Raw genomic sequence first — 24782 nt, forward strand, 5'->3', positions numbered from 1 at the left:
CAAGCAAGGTAAGTCAGAAAGACAAAAATATCACAGGATATCACTTATATGTGGAATCTGAAATACAACACAGATGAAATTATTTATGAACAGAAACAGACTCATAGACATAGAGAACAGACTTGTGGTTTCCAAGGGGGTCACTGAGGAGGAAAGGATTGGGAGTTTGACATTCGCAAACTATTATATATAGGATGGATACACAACAAGGTCCTACTATACAGTGTGGAGAACTATATTCAATATCCTGTGATAAAACATAATAGAAAAGAATATACATACATAGGTGTAACTGAATTACTTTACTGTACAGCCAAAATTAACACAACATTGTAAATCAATGTCCAATAAAATTTTTATATACTTCAATAGCATTGCAGGGGGAAAAAAAAAGTCACCACTAACTCAGAACCACAGAAACAGTCACGGGTTCAGAGAAAGAGAGTGTCAGCTTGTGGTGGGAATAAGAAAAGTCCTTCACCTCTTAAGTAGCCTGTCAATGATTAAAATGCTGATTTTCGGCAGACGCGGGGGCGCTCCGGGACTGATGGCGGCCGTGGACCTGGTTGCCGAGTTTCCCCAGCCCGCCGGTGCTGCGCGCTGGGCAGAGGTTATGGCTCGCTTCGCCGCCCGGTTGGGCGCACAGGGCCGACGGGTGGTGTTGGTCACTTCTGGCGGCACCAAGGTCCCTCTGGAAGCCCGGCCTGTGCGCTTCCTGGACAACTTCAGAAGTGGGCGGCGCGGTGCTGGCTCGGCCGAAGCCTTCTTGGCCGCGGGCTACGGGGTCTTGTTCCTGTACCGCGCGCGCTCTGCTTTCCCCTTTGCCCACCGCTTCCCGCCCCAGACCTGGCTGTCTGTTCTGCGGCCCTCCGGCCAAGCGCCTTCGGGCTTGCTGAGCCTGGAGGCCGAGGAAAAAGAACTCCCAGGCTTCGCCGCAGCTCTGCAGAGCTACCAGGAAGCTGAGGCTGCCGGCACCTTTCTGGCCATAGAGTTCACCACTTTGGCAGACTATTTGCATTTGCTGCAGGCTGCAGCCCAGGCTCTCAACCCACTAGGTTCTTCTGCGATGTTTTACCTGGCTGCGGCCGTGTCAGATTTCTATGTTCCTGCCTCTGAAATGCCTGAACACAAGATCCAGTCATCTGGGGGCCCACTGCAGATAACAATGAAGATGGTGCCAAAAATGCTTTCTCCTTTGGTTAAAGACTGGGCTCCCAAAGCATTTATAATTTCCTTTAAGTTGGAGACTGACCCCTCCATCATAATTGATCGTGCACGGAATGCTTTAGAAGTTTATCGACATCAAGTGGTGGTGGCTAATATCCTTGATTCACGACGATCTTCTGTGGTTATTATAACCAAAGACTCAGAGACCAAGTTACTGTTATCAGAGGAAGAAGTAGAAAAAGGCATAGAGATAGAAGAGAAGATAGTGGATGATCTTCAGTCTCGACATACTGCTTTTATACATGACAAAAACTGAGGTAAAAAGCCTTTATTTATAGGATCAAAAATTGTTCAGTGGACCAGGGCTCTTATAGGTGGTGAGAAGTAGAATAAATCCTTTGCTTTCATAAAGACAGAAAATGAAGGGGAAAAGCAGTGAGTGGTGGGCAGACTAATGTGGCTCGGCATCTGTCTTTTAAAGGTCTTTCAGTACTCAAAAAATGAAAGCAAAGGCAAATCTGTTATGACCGAACCACCTGATACACTCACCTGAATGTTATCTTGATTTTGAGAATGACTCTAGCTGTTTCTCAGCTTAAAAAAAAAAAAGCTTATTGGGTATCATATTCCTCAAAATATACCTGTGGGGCCTGAATATCAGCCTTCTTCACACTATAAAAAGGATGATGGATGCCTGAATGGCCATGCTTATTTTGTTGATACCTACTATGTGGTAGGCCCTGAGGATTTTGAAGATTCAAAGGTGAATTGTTGTTCAGTCGCTAAGTCGTGTCCAGCTCTGTGACCCCATGGACTACAGCACGCCAGGCTCCCCTGTTCTTCACTATCTTCCAGAGTTAGCTCAACAAGATGAATAAACATGTCTAGTTTGGGAAATGGGTATGTAAAAATTAAGTACAATAAAGTATGTGCCCCAAAATCAAAAAAAAAAAAAAAAAAGTAAAATGCTGATTTTCTAGCTTTTGACCTCTTCTGTATGCAGGTCAGGAAGCAACAGTTAGAACTGGACATGGAACAACAGACTGGTTCCAAATCTAGAAAGGAGTACGTCAAGGCTGTATATTGTCACTCTGCTTATTTAACTTATATGCAGACTACATCATGTGAAATGTTGGGCTGGAAGAAGCACAAGCTGGAAACAAGATTGCCGGGAGAAATATCAATAACCTCAGATATGCAGATGACACCACCCCTATGGCAGAAAGCGAACTAAAGAGCCCCTTGATGAAAGTGAAAGAGGAGAGTAAAAAAGTTAGCTGAAAGCTCAACACTTAGAAAACTAAAATCATGGCATCCAGTCCCATCACTTCATGGCAAACAGATAGGGAAACAGTGGAAACAGTGACAGACTTTATTTTCTTGGGCTCCAAAATTACTGCAGATGGTGACTGCAGCCATGAAATTAAAAGATGCTTACTCCTTGGAAGAAAAGTTCTGATCAACCTAGACAGCATATTAAAAAGCAGAGACATTACTTTGCCAACAAAGGTTCATCTAGTCAAAGCTATGGTTTTTCCAGTGGTCATGTATGGATGTGAGAGTTGGACTATAAAGAAAGCTGAGCGCCGAAGAGTTGATGTTTTTGAACTGTGGTGTTGGAGAAGACTCTTGAGAGTCCCTTGGACAGCAAGGAGATCCAACCAGTCCATCCTAAAGGAAATCAGTCCTGAATATTCATTGGAAGGACTGATGTTGAAACTGAAACTCCAATCCTTTGGCCACCTGATGCAAAGAACAGATTCATTCGAAAAGACCCTGATGCTGGGAAAGATTGAAGGCAAGAGGAGAAGGGGAAGACAGAGGATGAGATGGCTGGATGGCATCACTGACTCAATGAACGAGAGTTTGAATAAAACTTTGAGGATGGGAGTTGGTGATGGACAGGGAGACCTGGCGTGCTGCAGTCCATGGGGTCACAAAGAGTCAAACACAACTGAGCGACTGAACTGCAGTGAACTGACTGACCTCTTCAGCCTTGAAAATACTGAGTACTGTCTATAGTGGCTCATTATTATTGTTACTAATACAACTCTTTGTGTAAACAGATGCCTGGCTTCCAACCTGATTCTCAGTCTCTATTGATAAGGAAATGTTAATTTCACTATTGAGCAGCTGTTTGGCCAAGGCTGGGAGATACAGTTAACACAGATCTGGGACTTCCCTGGTGGTCCAGTGGCTAAGACTCCATTCTCCCGATACAAGGGGCCTGAGTTCTATCCCTGGTCCAGGAAGTAGATCCCACATGCCGCAACTAAAGCTCCCACATTAAAAAAAGAAAGGAGAAGCAATGACAACAACAAAAACTCCACAGTTCTGAACTCAGGACTTTGAGAGGAAGAGAAGTCAACTGAGGCATTGAGGGGTTGTAGATGATGTTTATAAACCACATCCTTAGAGATGCCTATTCCCGTGTGTGGAAACAAGATCCACAGTGTGTTCATGGCCCACATGATATGGTGGGTTGGAAGGACCCTGATCGAAATGATCCTGAACCACAGTCCGCAGCCCACCTTTGAATAAAGTTGTGGCCTTCTCGGAAGTGCTTACTTATTCTTCCTTAGAAGAGCAGACGGCTGACCTGGTTTAGCTGCACATTCCCCAAAGTTATAGTTGGTCGGGCTCCATCAGACAAGGTGGGGCCAGGCTGCTGAGGGTGTGTGTGGAAAAGGTACATGAAAAGGAGACAGAGTCTGAGCAACAGGCCTCACATGGAACTCTGTCCTGGAAATGAAATGTGGTCGTTGCTCTCAGGAGCAGCTTACTAGCTTTTCCGTAAACCTTATAGCCGGTTTCACTCCTTCCTTTCTTGCCCTGGAGTTCAGGTAACACTGATGCCCCAGCACAGACTGTGGTAGCAACAGGTTGACACCTGCTTTCTTGATCTGCCTCCATAACCCTCCTGTCCCAAAGTATCGGGGCCGTTATCAAGGGTCAGACCTGGACAGGGAAGCACAGTCTGAGGCCACACTGCTGGTGGGTTTGCTTTCACGAGTCCATCTCTCAGGATGCGAGCCTCCAGACATTGTCCCACTGACCTCAGAGGAGAGTCCCTCCTCCTGGATGGACTAACGTGCCTTGAGAAGTCAGGCCCTCGTTATCACAGCTGCCACATAAGGACCCATGTGCGGACAACCCCGAAAATAAAGATGGGACCAAATTCATTCTGAAGTCATTCAGATACACTGGAGTGAATCCTTCTCACTGAAAGGATTTGTAGTCACTTACAGAGACACAGAATCAGATGAAACATTCCAGGTGAGACCCTGCCCCTCAGCAAGCAGGAGGGTGAGACCACTTACACAAACACATCCCCACTTCATGCTCCAGTAAGCCACCCAAGTGAGCACATGGGCACCAAAACAACGCTGAGAACCATCTCCTCCCTGTAACCACAGGGGCGGGCAGGCCCCATCATCAAAACAAAAATAACTTCCACTGAACAGCTATAAATCAAGAAAACTTAGAGACAAAGCGTCCGTGAAAAGAGACAGGTTTGAGTTCACACACAGAGCGAAATGGTGCGTCACCACGACCAGCCTCCCCGGGTGGGACTGCCTGGTGCAGAACCACAGCTCCTAACCCGGCCACCTCTCGCTGCTGTCCCATACTCAGAACAACAGAGAAAACCACCCAGGCAGACTGCTTTGTGTAACTGTCACAGGCCACCACCTTGGTGCGTCTCTTTCCACACTGTTCACTAAATAATGTTATGATTTCTCTGGGAAACTTTCTTTTTTTTTTTTTTTTTTATTAGTTGGAGGCTAATTACTTCACAACATTTCAGTGGGTTTTGTCACACATTGACATGAATCAGCCATCTGGGAAACTTTCAAGAAGCACAACTAACAGCTTGGGAGTTTGGGATTACCACATGCAAACTAGTATATATAGGATGGATAAACAACAAGGTCCCACTGTATAGCACAAGGAATTATATTCAATATCCTGTGATAAACCATAATGGAAAAGAAAATGAAAAAGAATATATATATATATATATAAACTGAGTCACTTTGCTATACAGCAGAAATTAACACAATATCTTAAAGATGTACTTCATCTTCATCAACTATACTTCAATAAAATTTAAAAAAGCAGAAAAGAAGCATCACTAAAAGGCCTTGTTGGGAAATGAATGAGAGCTACAAAGTTATCTTTTTAGGCTTAGCATATAATACCATCAAGGCCCTTCCCAGATGGGTGCAGTGATAAAGAATCTGCCTGCCAGTTCAGGAGATGCAAGAGAAGCAAATTCGATCCCTAGGTCAGGAAGATCCTCTGAAGGAGGACATGGCAACTCGCTCAGATGTTCTTGCTTGGGAAATCCCACGGACAGAGGAGCCTGACCGGCTACAGTCCATGGGGTCACAAAGAGTCAGACACAACTGAGAAACTGAACACAATTATACACGTATAGTATGCTGCTGCTGCTGCTGCTGCTAAGTCGCTTCAGTCGTGTCCGACTCTGTGTGATCCCATAGACGGCAGCCCCCCAGGCTCCCCCGTCCCTGGGATTCTCCAGGCAAGAACACAGGAGTGGGTATAATCACATACAATTCTTCCAGGTCAAGAAATGGCATCTTTATATCAATGCCACAGAAGGAAAAAGGCTGGATCCCACCTGAGAAGGTTGTAATGAGGGATTTAGAACCCACCCTGGGGTGAACTCCTAGGTGGAAGGGGAGCAGCCCAGAACAGAGAGAGTCTGCAGCCTGTTCTGCAGCTAATGTTCATACCTCTGTTGTAGGACTCAGGGACAGTGGAGTGAGAAGGCAAACACAAGCAGAAATGAGCCACAACATATGTGTACTATTTCGTCTAACCTACCTTTGCCGAGGTTACTGCAGAACTGTCACCTCACTTCACGGGAGATAGGAGCACTGAGCATACTCTAAAAATGACTGCACGCTGAAAGTGAGCGTCGGAGAAATTCCAGGAGGAGCTTCACCTGTATTAATCATGCGTCTGAAGCTAACAGGTTCTTACCACATTAGCAAATTAAACTATCACACAATCTTGACAATGCTTCCTTGAATTGTTAAAAGTCTTCTCGTTTTAATTAATGACAAATTGGATATCTACCTACTGGGGTTTCCATCGATATAGCAATTAATTTTTCTTTAAGATTTCTCAGCTCCCTGCCAAAATGCATCAGGAACACTCAAGCTATAATGGTTTCTCTTGAGCTTGTAAAAATCATCTTAGTTTGGACATCCCTACTGATTAATTATAATCAACTTTTAAAGAATGTGACAGGCCCCTTGAAATAGGCACAGAGTGGCACACACTGGTGTATCCAGGGTCAAGACACAGGGGCCCCGAGAGCACAATGAACGTAACACGCACCCACTCCTGCCTGAAGTTCACACAGCGATCGCCAGGGAACGGCGTGGTGCCGCTGAAACCTAAGAGCAAAGGAAGGCTTGGGCATCATGCCAAGCCTCAGGCCTCCTTAAATATTGACTGATTTCTTAATTGATCTCCATGGGCAGAGTGATCGTATCACTGATTTAAAACACACACTTTGGATTGAACAGCACAAGCCACAGTGAGAAAATCTGTGAGCAGAGCCTTCTGTTTTCAGTAATAGTCAATCTCCTGTCCATTTCCTATTAGACAAAATCACGGTCATCTTTTTTTTCATTATTCAGGCCATCTTTTCAGAATAGCCCCACGTCCAATGAAGGGTTGAAATATCAGTGGCAGAAAATGGTGACAGGTGACCAAGACCTTTGGTCTACACTTTTAATTTTGATGCTGCAGGCAAAGATCTGTCTTCTCATATATAAATGACCAACAGGCACATAAAGAGATGCTCAATATCACTAATCATTAGAGAAATGCAAATGAAAACTACAAATGTCAGAAAGTCTACAAATAATAAATGTTAGTGAGGGCATGGAGAAAACATTCCTACACTGTTGGTGGGAATGTAAATTGGTGTGGCCACTATGCATAACAGTATGGAGGTTTCTTACAAAACTAAAAATAGAGCAAAAAATGATCCAATAATCTAACTCCTGGGCACATATCTGGACAAAGTGAAGTCACTCAGTCGTGTCCAACTCTTTGCAACCCCATGGACTGTAGCCTATCAGGCTCCTCCATCCATGGGATTTTCCAGGCAAGAATACTGGAGTGGGTTGCCATTTCCTTCTCCAGGGTATCTTTCCGACCCAGGAATCAAACACGGGTCTTCTACACTGCAGGCAGATTCTTTACCATCTGTGCCACCAGGGAAGCTCTTTATCTGGACAAAACTATAAATCAAAAAGATACACATAGCCCAATGTTCATAGTAGCACTAGTGACAATAGCCAGGACAGGAAAATAACCTCAATGTCCATCAACAGAGGAATGGATAAAGAGGTGGTGCATGTATACAATGGAACACTACTCAGCCATAAAAAGCATGAAATAATGCCATTTGCAGCAACGTAGATGGACCTAGAGATTATCGTACTAAGTGAAGTAAGTCAGATGGAAAAAGACAAATATGATATCACTTATTTGTGGAATCTATAAAAGGGATATAAATGAACTTATTTATGAAACAGAAAGAGACTCACAGACATATATAACAAACTCATGGTTACCTAAAGGGGAAGGGATAAATTGGGAATTTGGGGTTAACAGATATACACTACTATATATAGAATAGATAAACAACAAGGTCCTACTGTATAGCAAAGAGAACTTTTTCAATATCTTGTAATAGCCTATAATGGAAAAAAAATTGAAAAAGTATATATATATGTCCTGAGAAACCTGTGTGCAGGTCAAGAAGCAACAGTTAGAACCAGACATGGAACAATGGATTCGTTCAAAATTGGGAAAAAAGTATATTAAGAGTGTATAGTGTCACCCTGCTTATGTAACTTATATGAAGAGTACATCATGCAAAATGCCGGGCTGAATGAATCACAAGCCCAAATCAAGTTTGCATGGAGAAATATCAACAACTTTAGATACACAGATGATACCACCCTAATGGCTGAAAGTGAAGAGGAACTAAAGAGCCTCTTGATGTGAACAATCAACGGTTACATGTTAATGCTTATGTAGACCTTTGTAGAATTAAGATGGTTAATGCTTTAAGATTTCTTATCAGTTGAATTTCAAAATAGTAAGGTATTGTATTCAATGTTTTCTAGTATTTATTTATTTAGCTGCCTTGGGTCTTAGTTGCAGCACACAGGACCTTTCTTTTGTCACAGTACAGATGTGCAACATAGATGTGGCATCTGGGTTTAGCTGTTTCTCAACATATGGGATCTCAGTTCCCCAACCTAGGATCAAACCACGTCCTCTGCACTGCAAGATGGATTTTTAACCACTAGGGAAGTCCCCTCAAAATAGTAAGGTATTCTAGATCCTTGTCTCCCCTGGAAAATTAGATATTATAACCAAATTGTTTCAATATTCAAAAGTGGGCAAATCCAACAATGAATATTTCCATGAAGGCTTTAGTGTCTATGATGTGTCCGATCAATCCATCTGGTTTTAGTAGGAAATATGGACTTGCTATAGTATCTCTGTCCACAGTGGATGAACTCACAGCATCTCCTGGGTGGAAAGACAGAGCCCCAAGTGGGCAATTGAGGTGAGAAGGCAGAACATGGACACCAAAAGCAAGTTCATGTCCCAAGACAGGGCAGTCAAAGCACAGGCAAGAAATAGACAGGAGACAAGATAGGAGCCAGAGAATGAGCATCACTGTGGGCAACACCTCCTTAATGCAGTCTGGAATGGACAGACAGGAGTCAGTGCAGCAGAGAGATGGCGTAACCGGCAGGAAGGAAAGGGGTGATGTCTACTTCCTAGCCTCGGCACCCTCTACGTGTCCTTCTGCTAGTGAGGAGGCAGAGGCAGAGAGAGACAGAGAGATAAGGCAACAGAGATAGAGTGACAGAGAAGCAGAGAGATAGAAACTAAGATCAAGTGTAGTATGGGAGCTTCCCACGTGGCACAGTGGTAAAGAATCTGGCTGACAAGCCAGGAGATGCAGGTTCGATTCCTAAGTCGGTTAGGTCCCCTGGAGGAGGAAATGACAACCCAGTCCAGTATCCTTGCCTGGAGAATTCCATGGACAGAGGAGCCTGGCAGGCTGCAGTCCATGGGGTCACAGAGGGTCGGACACGACAGAGTGACAGAGAGAGGCAGAGAGAGACACAGAGGGACAGAGGGACAGAGGACGAGCAGACAGAGGAACAGGGAGATAGAGGACAGCAGAGACACAGAGAGACACACAGAGAGAGGCAGACAGAGACACAGAGGGACAGAGGGACAGAGGACGAGCAGACAGAGGAACAGGGAGATAGAGGACAGCAGAGACACAGAGACACACACAGAGAGAGGCAGACAGAGACACAGAGGGACAGAGGGACAGAGGACGAGGAGACAGAGGAACAGGGAGATAGAGGACAGCAGAGACACAGAGACACACACAGAGAGAGGCAGAGAGAGACACAGAGGGACAGAGGGACAGAGGACGAGGAGACAGAGGAACAGGGAGATAGAGGACAGCAGAGACACAGAGAGACACACAGAGAGAGGCAGAGAGAGACACAGAGGGACAGAGGGACAGAGGACGAGGAGACAGAGGAACAGGGAGATAGAGGACAGCAGAGACACAGAGACACACACAGAGAGAGGCAGAGAGAGACACAGAGGGACAGAGGGACAGAGACCGAGAGGTGGACAGACAGACAAAGAGGGAAGAAACCCAGCTGACACAAACACAAACAGCTCCCCACTGAGGTCGGAGGGGAACGCAGGAGGGGCACGGCAAACCGAGGGGGGACAAGAGCGAAGCCGAGACCCCGCCTTCCCGAGACCGAGGAGGGACAAACGGCTGGCGGCTGTGGAGAAGCAGTGAGGTCTGAGGAGAGGGCAGCATGCCTGACTTGGGCCTGTCAAGAGGGGGAGGAGGAAGGCCAAGGTCAGAAGCCAAACAATGAAACCAAAGTGCAAAACGCAGACGGGGGCCCCCAGCCCTCTCTCTGCACCTGGGGGGCAGGGGTTCCCATGGCAGCCGGTGGCCTATCTGCTGGCTGCCACTTCTTACAGTCACTTCCTTCAACAGCCTTTGAAATAAGGTCAACGTGGGTTGAAAATGGATTGTTCCAGGTGCACGGAAACGTCAGAATCGCCTTGCATAACTCAGAATAAAGAACATTCTATGTGGAACCCCAAAGAATTCTATTCATTGCTAAACTCCTGTTGGGAAGCTGGTGAACGGCCGGAAGCAAGTGCTGCTCAGTCAAGTGTGGACCACACTCTCCGGATAAGCGGCCGCCTGGGCCGTCGGCTATTATGCTCTTGAGGACCACACACCTAAACAAGGCTCCTGAATTCCCGCCTGACGTTACCAGCAGCTCCACATTTTAAATTCCCTCTCTCATGCTGTTTGTAATCCTGCCCTTTCTGTCTGCATGCCTCTGCCTCTTTCATCTTTGTGTCATCTGAGAGCCGGCTCTTACAGAATTAACTCCTTTTTCCTCTGCGGATGTGAAGACAAAGAGGGTTGCTGCATAGCGTGGTCATATACTGAATGTGACATCGGACTCAGTATTGGAAAACAGTGAGTACTAATTCAGCACTGTCTCTGATATTTTTTTTATTATCATGCAGGCACTCATGAGTGAGAAAATCACAAACATGCACTCGCCATTTGATAAACTGTATGCAGGTACCACTATACACTGAAGCTCCAATACGCAGGCCGCCTGAAGCAAAGAGCAGACTCATTGGAAAAGATCCTGATGCTGGGAAAGATTAAAGGTAAAAGAAGAGGGCGGCAGAGGATGAGATGGTTAGATAGCATCACTGACTCAATGGACATGAATTTGAGCAAACTCCAGGAGACAGTGAGGGACAGGGAAGCCTGGTGTGCTGCAGTCCATGGGGTCGCAAAGAGTCAGACACGACTGAGCAACTGAAAAACAACCACCGCCACTATACACATATAAAACATGTTCACAGACAAAATTTAAATGAGCGAGATGAAAAAGTGAAACAGAAATGCTAACGTGTTCTCCCCACAGCCGAGGGGACTGTCTCATAAGCGGCTGTCTTGGAAACAAGTGTTCTAGAGGCCCCATCTTTAGACCTAATTCCCATCTTCCTGAGACAGTGGGCACCTGGTCATCAACACTTGCTTTGAGCCTTGACTGATGGGTTCCTGGCGCCTCGGGTGAGGGGACAGACTTTGAACCCTGAGGGACATGTGGACAGTGCTGCTCCCCCTCCAGACGGCAGCCCTGTTGACAAAGAAATGAGGCCTTAGTCTCCTGATGTCCTCCACATGTACCCTGTGTTGGCTCAGAACACAGGACAGCTTTGCCCAAAAACGACTGGGCTGAAGGCAGAGCTGTCCAGACAGACAAGCTAGGAAGGTGGTGGGGTCCAGGCTGAAGCCACTACAGAGCTCCTCTCTCCGCTGGCCACCAGGCAGAGTGAATTCCCTGAGCTACCACTTCCCTGTAGGCTGAACATATTGAAATTGCAAGATAAACAGAAAGTAAACATTAATTTTAAAAAAAGAACCAAACCACCTTTGGAAAAATATATCAGTCTCTAAGTAAATTTCAGGTTAAGATCAAGGAGCTTTTGAATGTCGCTCTCACGCTAAGAAGGCCTATAAAAAAAGTATCTAACTACTCCATATTCAAAACAGACCTTAATGATTTTTCTGCTTTCTTCTCTGATTGTGAAAGTATGATACATATTAAAAAAAAACCTACTTGAGAAACACAGAAGAGTACAAGGAAACAGAAATAACCTATAATCCACTAAACTGCACTATAGTTTGTGGCAGTTTTTAACATCTAACTTTGGGGGGAAAATGTAGAAAAAAGAGAAATTTTACTATCAGGCATGTATACAAGAGATTCCACAAGTCTAAGCGGAGCCTTAGGGTGGAGGGCTTGGTGCCCACAAGCCACAAATGTGAGCTGACCATTGAACAATGATAAATTACTTCCATACATGTTTAGATACAAGATAAAAACTGGCAGAAATATCAATAACCTCAGATATGCAGATGACACCACCCTTATGGCAGAAAGCAAAGAAGAACTAAAGAGCCTCTTGATGAAAGTGAAAAAGGAGAATGAAAAAGTCTGGCTTAAAACTCAACATTCAAAAAACAAAGATCATGGCATCTGGTCCCATCACCTCATGGCAAATAGATGGGGAAACAATGAAAACAGTGACAGACTTTATTTTTGGGGGCTCCAAAATCACTGCAGATGGTGACTAAAGCCATGAAATTAAAAGACATTTGCTCCTTGGAAGGAAAGTTACGACCAACCTAGATAGCATATTAAAAAGCAGAGACATTACTTTGTCAACAAAGGTCCGTCTAGTCAAGGCTATGGTTTTTCCAGTGGTCATGTATGGATGTGAGTTGGACTACTAAGAAAGCTGAGCACCGAAGAATTGATGCTTTTGAACTGTGGTGTTGGAGAAGACTCTTGAGAGTCGCTTGGACTCCAAGGAGATTAAACCAATCCATCCTAAAGGAAACCAGTCCTGAATATTCACTGGAAGGACTGACGCTGAAGCTGAAACTCCAATACTGTGGCCACCTGATGCGAAGAACTGACTCACTGGAAAAGATCCTAATGCTGGGAAAGATTGAAGACTGGCAAAGGAGAAGGGGATGACAGAGGATGAGATGGTTGGATGGCATCACCAACTTAATGGACATGAGTCTGAGTAAACTCCAAAAGTTGGTGATGGACAGGAAAGCCTGGCATGCTGTAGTGCATGGGGTCACAATGCACTGAGTGACTGAACTGAACTGAAAACATAAAATCAATGAAAATGAAATTCATTTACAAGACCTCAGATTATTCCTTTTGCCACTTTGAGAAAGATGGTTAACAGAGAATATTTAATATTTGAGAAAACAGATACCACATCTTCTATATACAATAGAATATTACTCAGTCATTAAAAAGAATGAAATTTGGCCATTTGCAACATGTATGGATCATGCCAGTGGGAAGCTGGGTTGGTATTATGCTTAGTGAAATAGGTCAGATGGAAAAAGATAAATTCTGTATGCTTTCACTTTTATGTGGAATCTAAAAAATAAACAAATGAACAAATATAACCCCCAAATAATAATGATTGAGAAAACAGAAATTCAAGCAAGGTTCAGCTGTAAGTGAAAATAAGTGAAGCCAAAATATCATGCTTAATTACTATAATACCTCTGGAATCAATAACCTGAGGAGTAAGAAGAAGTGGAAAAGACTCGTTAAAAGTAGATTTTTTCCTTTTCTATTTCATCTCACTAAGATTTTATGGCAAGACAAACGGATTTCTGGAGCATTGCATCTTCTTAGGCTGCCTTGATTTTTTGAATTGAATAGTAGAAAATAACATTTTAAGATACAATACTATTTATCTATCCACTCTTGCATTCTTAACTGTATTGAATATTTACCCCATGCCAGACAGCATGCCAGCCATTTGGAACACAAAGCAAGCTTGGCCTGGAACCCATTCATTCTCAAGGAGCTCACAGTCCAAGAGAATAAAACAGAAGTCAATGCAACAGATTGCTATAAGTGAGTCCCACTGTGGGAACCAAGAAGGAAGCAAGAGGAGGCCAGAGAGGCTCTGGGGAGAAGGGGTACTGTGCTGAGTCTGGGGGTGAGTGTGTACCCAGGGCTGGCACGGGGAGGGCTTCCCAAAAGTGCGGCTGGGGGAGAACTGGGGAACTGAGAGCAAGGCTCCTCTGGAGCACTGAGCTCCCAGTGAGGATGGGGATCACAGTGACAAGGTGGACAGTAGGCTGAAGTCCCCTCATGGGGAGCCCTGGGGGCCTGGGTGGGGATTGTGGGATTTATGCCAGACGCAAAAGAGCCTAGAGGGATTGTAAGCAGAGCAGTAACAAAGTCACTCTGGCTGCTGAGGCCGAGTGTGCTGAATAGGGGTGGTGAGGGACAGGAGGAGGGAGGTTAGATGCTTTAATGAGCAGCAGCAGTGGGAACAGAGGGGAAATCCCAGAGAGGGTGGGTCTGTGAAATGACCATGACCCTGTAACTGACGGTAGCCACCCTCCTGGTTCCCTGGCTATAGAGAAGGGGGAGGCGGGACATCTCTGAAACAGGTGGGAAAAAAATCCACAAATCCCATCTCCTTTGTAGAACAGGAAGCAGCAACATACATGTACCTAACTTAGAACTCAGATTTTTTTTGTCATCAGTTCATTTTCTTCTTGAGAACAGGTGTATTTGCCAGAGGTTTGTTGTTTCTCTGCCTTTCACTGATAGAGAAATAATAAGCTAGATTCTCCCCAGCTTCCAAGTCACCCCCCATCATAAGGTTGGATGTAAAGGAAAGAATATCACCTGCTTCTTATCCATGAATTTTCATTCAGTGCTGTGTTACTAACAGGGAATTTTCCAAATAAATATAATAACTGTGAAATGTTTATTTTTCAAATGCAAGATTGTATGTTTGTGTATGTGTATATAAACACACATATGTATGTGTATATATCCCTGGAGAAGGAAATTGCACCCCACTCCAGTACTCTTGCCTGGAAAATCCCATGAATGGAGGAGCCTGGCAGGCTGCAGTCCATGGAGTCACGAACAGTCGCACAGGACTGAGCAACTTCACTTTCACTCCTCACTTTCATGGATTGGAGAAGGAAATGGCAACCCACTCCTGTGTTCTTGCCTGGAGAATCCTAGGGATGGGGAAGCCTGGTGGGCTGCTGTCTATGGGATCACACAGAGTCGGACACGACTGAAGTGACTTAGCAGCAGCAGCAGTATTGTTGCCTGAAAAATCCCACGAACAGAGGAGCCTGGCAGGCTACAGTCCATTGCGGTGCAAAGAGTTGGATACAACTGAGAACGCATGTTAGTTTCACATACGTTACATGAAATAAAGAGTTTATGGGTGTAATTTACAAATAATGATTTTACTATTGACCTAGTTACAATTATACTTGATTGAATAAATATCCAGAGCATATAAAATAACATAATTGAGATAATTTTAGGTGCATCATATATTTGGCAGCCTTAACACTGATAGCAAATAAAACCACGGTTTAAAAAATCAGGTTTTTAAAAAACCTTCTTAATGTTTTTACGGACATTCAAACTTAGAGGGAAATTCCCTTTCTTATATAACTCAGATTATCAAAAGACAAATGACTCGTTTACTATATACTAGAAACCCCTATTTAATATTTGCTCACTTTTTGTTCTGTACTGTGAGATCCCTTTGGGCTGCTGACAGCGTCAGTTATTTCATAATTTCTGACTTCTTTGACTTTCTTGATAGAGAGAGGGACATTGAACCCACCCCAGTTTGTCTCAGTACCTGAGTCTCCATGTCTCAGCAAAGATGTTGTCATTTAGGTCTGTCTCCAAAATCATGACTGTTTAGACTGTTTAGACTATGGTGGTTTAGACTGTGGTGTCTCCGAAATCATGACTGTGGTGGTTTAGTCGCCGAGTCATGTCCAACTCCTGCAACCCTATAGACTGTAGCTGGCCAGGCTCCTCCGTTCATGGGATTCTCCAGGCAAGAGTACTGGACTGGGCTGCCATTTCCTTCTCCAGGGAATCTTTCTGACTCAGGGATCGATCCAGGTCTCCTGCACTGCAGGCAGATTCTTTACCGACTGAGCCACCAGGGAGGCCCTAAAATCATGACTGGCCGGATCCAAATCTCGCAGTGATACTGATGATAAAGTATGTCCTCGGTAGGGTGCAGTCCATGGGGTCGCCAAGAGTCGGACACGACTGAGCGACATCACTTTCACTTTTCACTTTCATGCATTGGAGAAGGAAATGGCAACCCACTCCAGTGTTCTTGCCTGGAGAATCCCAGGGACGGGGGAGCCTGGTGGGCTGCTGTCTGTGGGGTCGCACAGAGTCGGACATGACTGAGGCGACTTAGCAGCAGCAGCAACAACAACTTTCTAACGGGCAATGAGCAGTTCATTCATTTCTCAGCGACTCTCCTTCTAAACCCCTGTAAGTTCAAGAGACACTACAAACAGTGCAAATAAATAACAAAGATTTTCATCGGCATCTATCACCTCGCCTTTGTAAACATCTTGCAATGTTAATTGAGCAGCCACCATGATGCAAACCATATCAAGGACTAAAAACCGTTTTTGTGCTTTAAAACATTGATTCTCTTAGAAAGAATTGACTATAACAGGATTGTGCAACTATCATTCATCAAGCCTAGCGGGGAGGGCGGTTCTGTGTGTGTTGGGAGGGAGAGACCAACCATGACCACTCTTCCGTGGCCCCCAGGCTGGCCTCCTGCTTTGAGGCAGCAATAATTCACCAGCATGCCCCTGGGGGCATACCAGTTTCCAGCCTCTGTCTGCTCCTTTGTCCGCTGCTCAGGGATCACAGACCCCACTGCCTTTTCTCCTGTCTCTTCCTGTGTTTCCGCCACGACAGTTCAAAGAAATGCGTGCCAGACCCCCTCAAAACTTGAAACAATCATGGAAAGAGCCCTCAGGAAGTAGGCTGGAAGATGGCCAGGCACCGCCCTGGTCCCTGGAGACAGCTGATGGATTCCAAGTAACAAACGTACGTCCGTCACTCATTCACAAGGCTGGAGAGGTGACAGATATGACACCTGGGTGTCTACAGATTAGCAGTATTCATTCATTCGCCTATTCAATTACTCATTCAGCAAATATTGTTTGGCACTCTAAACTGTTCCGACCTATCAAATCACTGAGGATCCATTCAGAACAAGACATGTAATCTTCCATACCTGACATTAAGCACTTTGAAAATGAGAATAATTCAGTGCAAGCACATGACTTGGTCCTGAGGAGTTATGGAGGGCTTCAAAGAGAAGATGTCTAAAACGTGAAGGATGAACAGGCTTATACAGATGGAGGGCTGGTGGGGTGGAGATAAGAGAGCCCCCTGGAGCATCTGCCAAGGAGGAGGTGAGAGTTCTCAGATCCACACATGGGCTGGTGCGTCATGGGGAAGCTGACTGGCCAGTCTCAGGCTATACCATCTGACCTACTGCAAATGACTCCAAATCACTAGATATTTGGTTGAACCATAAGAAATTGTCATTTTCTAAGTCAAAATGGTCTAATATCAGTAATTTCACATGGTTCAACCTAATTCTTCCCTGAACAATGTCCCTTGACCATTTTCCATTCTGAATTACGTTCTCTCTAGAAAAACACCACAGGGGCATTGTGACACACAAGAGAATCAGTAGGCAAGGAGTGGGTGGTGACCAGTGATGACGGCTGACACTAAACGACCTCCCACAGAGGCCACATGGAAGAAAGGCAGGGGCCACGGTGGGACATTTAACCTTTATTCTTAGGAGGATGGGGATACATAAGGACCAGACTTGCATTTTAAGATGCTCCCTGAAGACCACCTGGAGAATGGGGTAGAAAGGGCAACAACGGACACAGAAAAAATGTAAACAGTAGCTGCGAGCGTCATTCAGGGAGACCCACACTAGTGTGGTGAATACAGGCAGGCCAGAGGACCCTACAGGGGCTGAAGTGGCAGGACTACTGACTGACTCCAAGGGGGAGAAGAGGGAAGGGCAGTGAGCGAAGTCCTGGCTCCGCACAGGTGCTAGGTGGGACGGCCCGAGCAGCTGGGCGAGGGGGCGTTCCCTGACGGCATACGCAGCAGAGGGGCCCGGCCTGGAGGGGAAAGGATGCATGCTGTGCGTGACCGTTCGGCCAGTTTGACGATTAGGACAAGGAAGATCGGAAAGTAGCAGGAGGCAAAGGGAACGAAAGTTTGTTGGCAGCTGACCATAGGAGTGCTTTATATACAGCGAACAACAAAACGCACACACCCGGAAGGTAGCTACCCATCCATCAGTTTTATAGATAAAGAAACCGAAGGTGAATGCTTACCTGAGGTTAGGCAACTGCTAAGTGATAGAGCTGCAATTTAAAGGGGTGCCTTGCAGCATCATTTACAATAGCCAGGACATGGAAGCAACCCAGATATCCATCGACAGATGAATGGATAAAAAAGATGCGGTACATATATATAATGGAACATTATTCAGTCATAAAAAGAAATGAATTTGAGTCAGTTGTAGTGAGGTAGATGAACCTAGACCCTGTTATATAGAATGAAATAAGTCAGAAAAACAAATATAGTATATTAACACATACATTGGAATCTAGAAGAACAGTACTGATGAATCTATTTGCAGACAAGGAATTGAGGTGCGGACGTAGAGAATGGATGTGCGGATACAGCAGGGGAAGGAGAGGACAGGGCACGTTGAGAGAGCAGAACGGACAGATATATACTACCATGTGTAAAATAGATAACTAGTGGGAAACCGCTAAAACACAGGAAGGTGAGGCTGGCGTTCTGTGATGACCAAGAGAGGTGGTATGGGATAGGGAGGGAGGCTCAAGAAGGAGGGAATGAATACACATAATTATGACTGATTCACGTTGTTGTATGGCAGAAACCAACACAACATTGTAAAGCACTTATCCTCTGATAAAAAATCAATAAAGGGACACCCCTCTACCTATACCCACATCTCACAACCCCAACCTACCACCCAGTCACCTAACAGAACACCTGGTGTGTGTGTGATGTTCATGGCTAAAACATGATAACTAGAGTTAAGATCAAAAGGGATGTGCAGAAACCTTCCCCAGCAGAACACGTGGGGGAGGAGGATCCCAGGCATCCCACCTGAGCCAAGTGAGCACCTGCTTTCTAAGGAGGCGAGGCCTCTTCTCAGAGGACGCCTCTGACCTGCACGCCCCCTCACCCCACACACACTACTGACGACCTTTGTCGTGGTTCCTCCCCACCTCTGGGGCTGGAAGAACCTGCTTTCCACCCATTAGAATCCACCGTGCAGAGCAGCGCTCAGCAAGGCAGCTCCTCTTAACATCTCTTAAGGGAGAAGCAGTATTTTAGCCGAAGGCATAACCCTGGCAGACAAAGGTTTAAGGCATAGCCTATTTAAAGAGTTATTTAACAATTTCCAAAATAGTAGCAAAACATTTTCCATAAAGCTAAATGAGTCCCAGGGAAGAAAGCACATATTACATTTTTGTACGTGTTTCCTTAATTAGGAACAGAGCCTGGTGGCTGGGGTTTATTTTCATGAGTACACATCCATAAAATCCAGAAACATCTTGACATGCTGCAGCATCCCTAATGTTTCTCAAATCTGAATGCCTAATTGGGTTAAGAAAAAAAGGCACAAGAATTTTCACGCTGGTTTTGACTCAAGATTCAAAACAGAACCTAAGATGTGCATTTTTCTATGGTTCCAAAACATATATAAGCCAGGTCAACATCCATTACACCCACTTCAGACATTTAAAAGAACAGGAAGACAGACCGAAGCATACATTCTGAATTTAACATACCAAGGAAGATGATTCTTCTTCTTCTGAAACATGAAAACTCTCTTGTGATCTCCCTCAAACACTTTTCAACATCTTAATCTACTTACATTTTATAAAAAGAAAAAAGTGCTGGGAGATGTTTGTATGACACCTGATTCTTCTGTTACAGGGTTCAAAGAACTCCTTTTTGTGTGTGTTTTACTTTGCTAATTTATGACAGAATTGGCTAGCCTTTTTCTTTGCTTTCACTAAATTCTGTTCTAATGAAGAATCCAGATGTACCATTGAGTCTGCAATGAAGAAATCACCATCCTTACCTGTGCAGTTTCTTCTCAAGCATTTCCATGTACTTCATAGTATTCACCTTCACACTGGTTTCTGCAAAACAAAAATCCAAAATGAATGCAACTGGAGTCAAAGGTTGAACAAAACCCAGAACTGCTCAACTAAAAGCCAAAACCCAAAGGGTCACAGTCGAGGCGCTAGTGATAACATCCTATGTTTGGAAAACACTCGAAGCCATTGGAGGGGCTGTCTGGAGGGATGCACTGGAAAGGGTCTGAGGCCTCCAGGTGCCACAGGAGCTGGAGTCGTGAGAAAAGGTGTGATGCCTTTCACCACGCACTGTCAAAGGCAGCTCTTTACACGTCTGGCGTGGATCCCCTTGTACGCTGTGCCCTGCCCATTGCCCACGTGGTGCCAAGTGCTTGGTTGCAGAGTTTGGGGAAGAGCATGAGAGAGAGAAGAACATCCCATCTCACGGATGAATCAGAGAACTTCACCAGTGGCAGCTGAACATGCAGACCCTTTCATTAAAGCTCAGATAGAAATCGGATCCAGCCAAGAAGTTGACCTTAACTGCTCAGCTCCCACGCTGTGAGGTCAGCCTCTCCTAGAGACAAACTCAGTGAGCGCCTCATTACACCAAATGCTGAAGGAACAGATTACTCTGAAAGCTCCCCTGGTAGCCCACACAGTAAAGAATCTGCCTGCAATGCAGGAGACCCAGGTCTAACCTTGGGTGAGGAAGATCCCCTGGAGAAGGAAACGGCAACCCACTCCAGCATTCTTGTCTAGGAAGTCCCATGGATGGAGGAGCCTGGTGGGCTACAGTCCACGGGGTCACAAAGAGTCAGAACCACTGGGAAACTACCACACACACAAAGCTCAATGGCCAAAGAAGCACTTTACTAATGTAAAGGAGATATGGTACACTGGGGGAAAGCTCTGATAGACTGAGGTGCAGGGGCTGTATTGGAAACTGGAAACAGTACCTTAAAATTCTTCATCAAGACACCAAATATTTAGATGGAAATACAACAAAACTCCTGGTTTACTAGTTGCTAATAGCTAATAACTAAAACAGAAACACAAGAGTGAAATATATATTGTTTAAGTTGGCCTCTTATTTTATTGACTTGTGCTGCCCCAACCTACAAGTTAAGTCAGTTCAGTTCAGTAGCTCAGTCATGTCCAACTCTTTGTGACCCCATGAACTGCAGCACGCCAGGCCTCCATGTCCATCACCAACTCCCAGAGTTTACTGAAACTGATGTCCATTGAGTCAGTGATGACATCCAATCATCTCATCCTCTGTCATCCCTTTCTCCTCCCGCCTTCAATCTTTGCCAACATCACGGTCTTTTCAAATGAGTCAGCTCTTTGCATCAGGTGGCCAAAATATTGGAGTTTCAGCTTCAACATCAGTCCTTCAAATTAATAGTCAGGACTGATTTCCTTTAGGATGGACTGATTGGATCTCCTTTCAGTCCAAGGGACTCTTAAGAGTCTTCTCCAACACCACAGTTCAAAACCATCAATTCCTTGGCGCTCAGCTTTCTTTATAGTCCAACTCTCACATCCATACATGACTACTGGAAAAACCATAGCTTTGACTAGATGAACCTTTGTTGATAAAGTAATGTCTCTGCTTTTTAATATGCTGTCTAGGTTGGTCAGAACTTTTCTTCCAAGGAGCAAGCATCTTTTAATTTCATGGCTGCAATCACCATCTACAGTGATTTTGGAGTTCCCCAAAATAAAGTCTGTCACTGTTTCCCCATCTATTTGCCATGAAATGATGGGACTGGATGCCATGATCTTAGTCTTCTGAATGTTGAGCTTTATGCCAACTTTTTCACTCTCCTCTTTCACTTTCATCAAGAGGCTCTTTCGTTCTTCTTTGCTTTCTGCCATAAGGGTGGTTTCATCTGAGTATCTGAGGTTATTGATATTTCTCCTGGCAATCTTGATTCCAGCTTGTGCTTCATCCAGCCCACTGTTTCTCATGATGTACTCTGCATATAAGTTAAATAAGCAGAGTGACAATATACAGCCTTGACATACTCCTTTCTAGATTTGGAACCAGTCTGTTGTTCCATGTCCAGTTCTAACTGTTGCTTCCTGACCTGCATACAGGTTTCTCAAGAGGCAGGTCAGGTGGTCTGATATTCCCAACTCTTGAAGAATTTTCCACAGTTTATTGTGATCCACAGTCACAGGCTTTGGCATAGTCAATAAAGCAGAAGTAGATGTTATTCTGTAACTCTCTTGCTCTTTCTATAACCCAAATGCCAACGGATGTTGGCAATTTGATCTCTGGTTCCTCTGCCTTTTCTTAACCCAGCTTGAACATCTGGAAGTTCTCAGTTCACGTATTGCCGAAGCCTGGCTTGGAGAATTTTGAGCATTACTTTACTAGCGTGTGAGATGAGTACAATTGTGCGGTAGTTTGAGCATTCTTTGGCATTGCCTTTCTTTGGGATTGGAATAAAAACTGATCTTTTCCAGTCCTGTGGCCACTGCAGAGTTTTCCAAATTTGCTGGTATATCGAGTGCAGCACTTTCACAGCATCATCTTTTAGGATTTGAAATAGTTCAACTGGAATTCCATCACCTCCACTAGCTTTATTTGTAGTGATGCTTCCTAAGGCCCACTTGACTTCGCATTCCAGGATGTTTGGCTCTAGGCGAGTGATCACACCATTGTGATTATCTGGGTTGTGAAGATCTTTTTTGTATAGTTCTGTGTATTCCTGCCATCTCTTCTTAATATCTTCTGCTTCTGGTAGGTCCATACCATTGGTTTCACCTGAGATCTTCCCATCTTGGTTGATGGTAACCCTGTTTTTATTTCAGGAGCGCAGGGCAAAAATCTCAGGTGAAACCAATATAAGGAGACAAGCAAGAGTCAATTTTGGATTGAAATTTGCTAAGAAGGTAGAACTTAAGTGTTCTCAACAAAGAACAAAAAAGGCAAATATGTGAGGTGATGGATGTGTTAACTCGATGAGGGGAAATACTTGCACAATGTATATCAGACACCACATTGTATACTTTAAATATCTCATGTTGTCAATTATACCTCAGTAAAGCTGGAAAAAAATCAAAGCAATTGAAAAACTTTTTAAAAAGAGCTCAATTTTGGATATGATAAATTTAGGTTTATTAGATATCCAGCTGGCCTGTCAAGTATGAAGTTGGATATATGAGCCTTGGAGAAGGTCTGAACTACAGATGGACACTTGGAAGACCCTGGCAACTGAAGCAAGGAGGAGAGATGTCAGCACACTGGGAGTGAGAGTAACTTAAGAAGATCCTGATGATTCCATATAACTATGATTATACTGTGATAACACCTTTTATCCAAGGGACAAAAATTCATAGCACCTCCCTTGAGGACAAGAAAGCCATGTTCTCAAGTTCAAAATAATCCAGAGGTACACCCTATAAATGATTTTGTTACGAAATGAGACAGTAAATACTTGAGTCATCTCAGCACTTGAAGCTCTAGTTAGTGACTGGCTGGACCCACAGGAACATCTTGTCCACTTGCCCAGAGGCTGCCATCTGCAGAGGCTGTTGTGTTGATTGCCTTTGCTGGATCCTGACTCATCTCCCAGGCCAGCCTTGCTCACTCATTCCTGGGTTGACTCACCACCTTCCAGAAAGGCCCAGATTGCAGACGGGGAGTTTAGGTTTTTAACTTGCTAAAAGATGCCTGCAGACACACTGACTGGGAACAGAGACCGTCTTTTCTTCTCACTCTCCCTCTTCCTCCTTCCCTTCCCCAGCATCTTAGAGCAGGGACACAGAGAACAGTAATGGTGGTGAGACAAGGTCCCAAGAACCAAAGATGATGCTGAAACAGGATGGAAAGGAGCAGGGCACTTTTGAAAGAATGATATAGTCCAAGCACATAACATAAGCCAATTAGAACCAAATGGGTCCAAAATGGCAGACAAGTCATCCTCAATCATCAAGCTAAATGACATACACAGAGGCACCAGGACAGTTCCAAGGCACTATCAAAAGACCAAAAAGTGGGCAATGGCCCAATTCCTGGAAGTCTCCACCCCTTCCCCAAAATGGCTGGAATAATCCTCTGACTCATTAGCCTATGAAATTCCTCAGCCCCTAAAGGCTAACCACATCACATCTCAGGGTCACCACACTCACCCCCTGCAATGGCCTGCGCTCTGTCTGTGGAGTGTGTTTTTCTCTGAATAAATCCGCTTCTTACCTACCACTGTCTCTCACTGAATTCTTCTGTGACGAGACATAAAGAACCTGAGCTTCCTTAGATCCTGAAACCAGGTCTGTGATCTCAGAATACCTGGGTTTTGACTGGGTTTGAATCCTGCCACATGGGTTCAAGTCCCAACCTGAGGTAAATGGTTTCAGCACCAAGGGAAGCTGAGTACCAAAGGAAAAAGGGAGACCAGGGATCACTAGGCATCCCGATGGGGAAGAGACAGGAACACTTCCTCCTCCCCACATGCTAAGGGAATCTGAGATCCAGAATCAGGCCAAAATATCAGAATGAAATAGTTTTATGAATCCAATTAAACAAGAACCAATTGATCATTAAACACAGAAAATCTGCAAAAACACTTATCAGAGTTCATGGCACAGACACAAATCAGTGTTACAGGAATGGAATTTGGGTCCTACTTCGTGCATGACATTAGCTTAGGTGCTGTTTAAGTATAAAAGAGACATGGCCTCGAGGGGCCCAGAGAGCAAGGTGGAGTCAGATGCTAACATTGACAACTCCCTGGAGGGCATAGCAGCATTTTCTGTAAGTCTTCATCATAACTGATGATCCAAAAATATCCCTACCAGTCTAATGAAAAAACTACCAAGCTACCAGCAATATCCTTTTCAGGAGAAGACAGGAGAATGTCTAGTGGAAAAAGGTCTAACTGAG

General features: G+C 44.7%; 2 protein-coding genes across 6 annotated transcripts in view; one reads left to right on the forward strand and one right to left on the reverse strand.

Annotated features, from left to right (window-relative positions):
* The window catches only part of DISC1 (DISC1 scaffold protein), a 433479-nt gene that overhangs the window by 65165 nt on the left and 343532 nt on the right, over positions 1–24782 (reverse strand). For all 4 annotated transcript variants that reach the window (XM_043477124.1, XM_043477125.1, XM_043477122.1 and 1 more), the window contains one exon: positions 19891–19951. In XM_043477124.1, the coding sequence (XP_043333059.1) occupies positions 19891–19951 (61 nt within the window). The remainder of the gene's footprint in view (positions 1–19890; positions 19952–24782) is intronic.
* LOC122446657 (phosphopantothenate--cysteine ligase-like) lies at positions 527–1796 on the forward strand. Of its 2 annotated transcripts, XM_043477131.1 has the most exons (2): positions 528–610; positions 1056–1796. In XM_043477131.1, the coding sequence occupies exon 2, from the start codon at positions 1067–1069 to the stop codon at positions 1481–1483; it is 417 nt and encodes a 138-aa protein (XP_043333066.1). In that variant the 5' UTR covers positions 528–610; positions 1056–1066; the 3' UTR covers positions 1484–1796. The 2 variants fall into 2 exon arrangements, with proteins under 2 accessions (XP_043333065.1, XP_043333066.1); XM_043477130.1 differs by having other exon boundaries at positions 527–1796.

The sequence above is a fragment of the Cervus canadensis genome, chromosome 8 (assembly GCF_019320065.1).
Source record: "Cervus canadensis isolate Bull #8, Minnesota chromosome 8, ASM1932006v1, whole genome shotgun sequence".
Classification (NCBI taxonomy): Eukaryota; Metazoa; Chordata; class Mammalia; order Artiodactyla; family Cervidae; genus Cervus; species Cervus canadensis.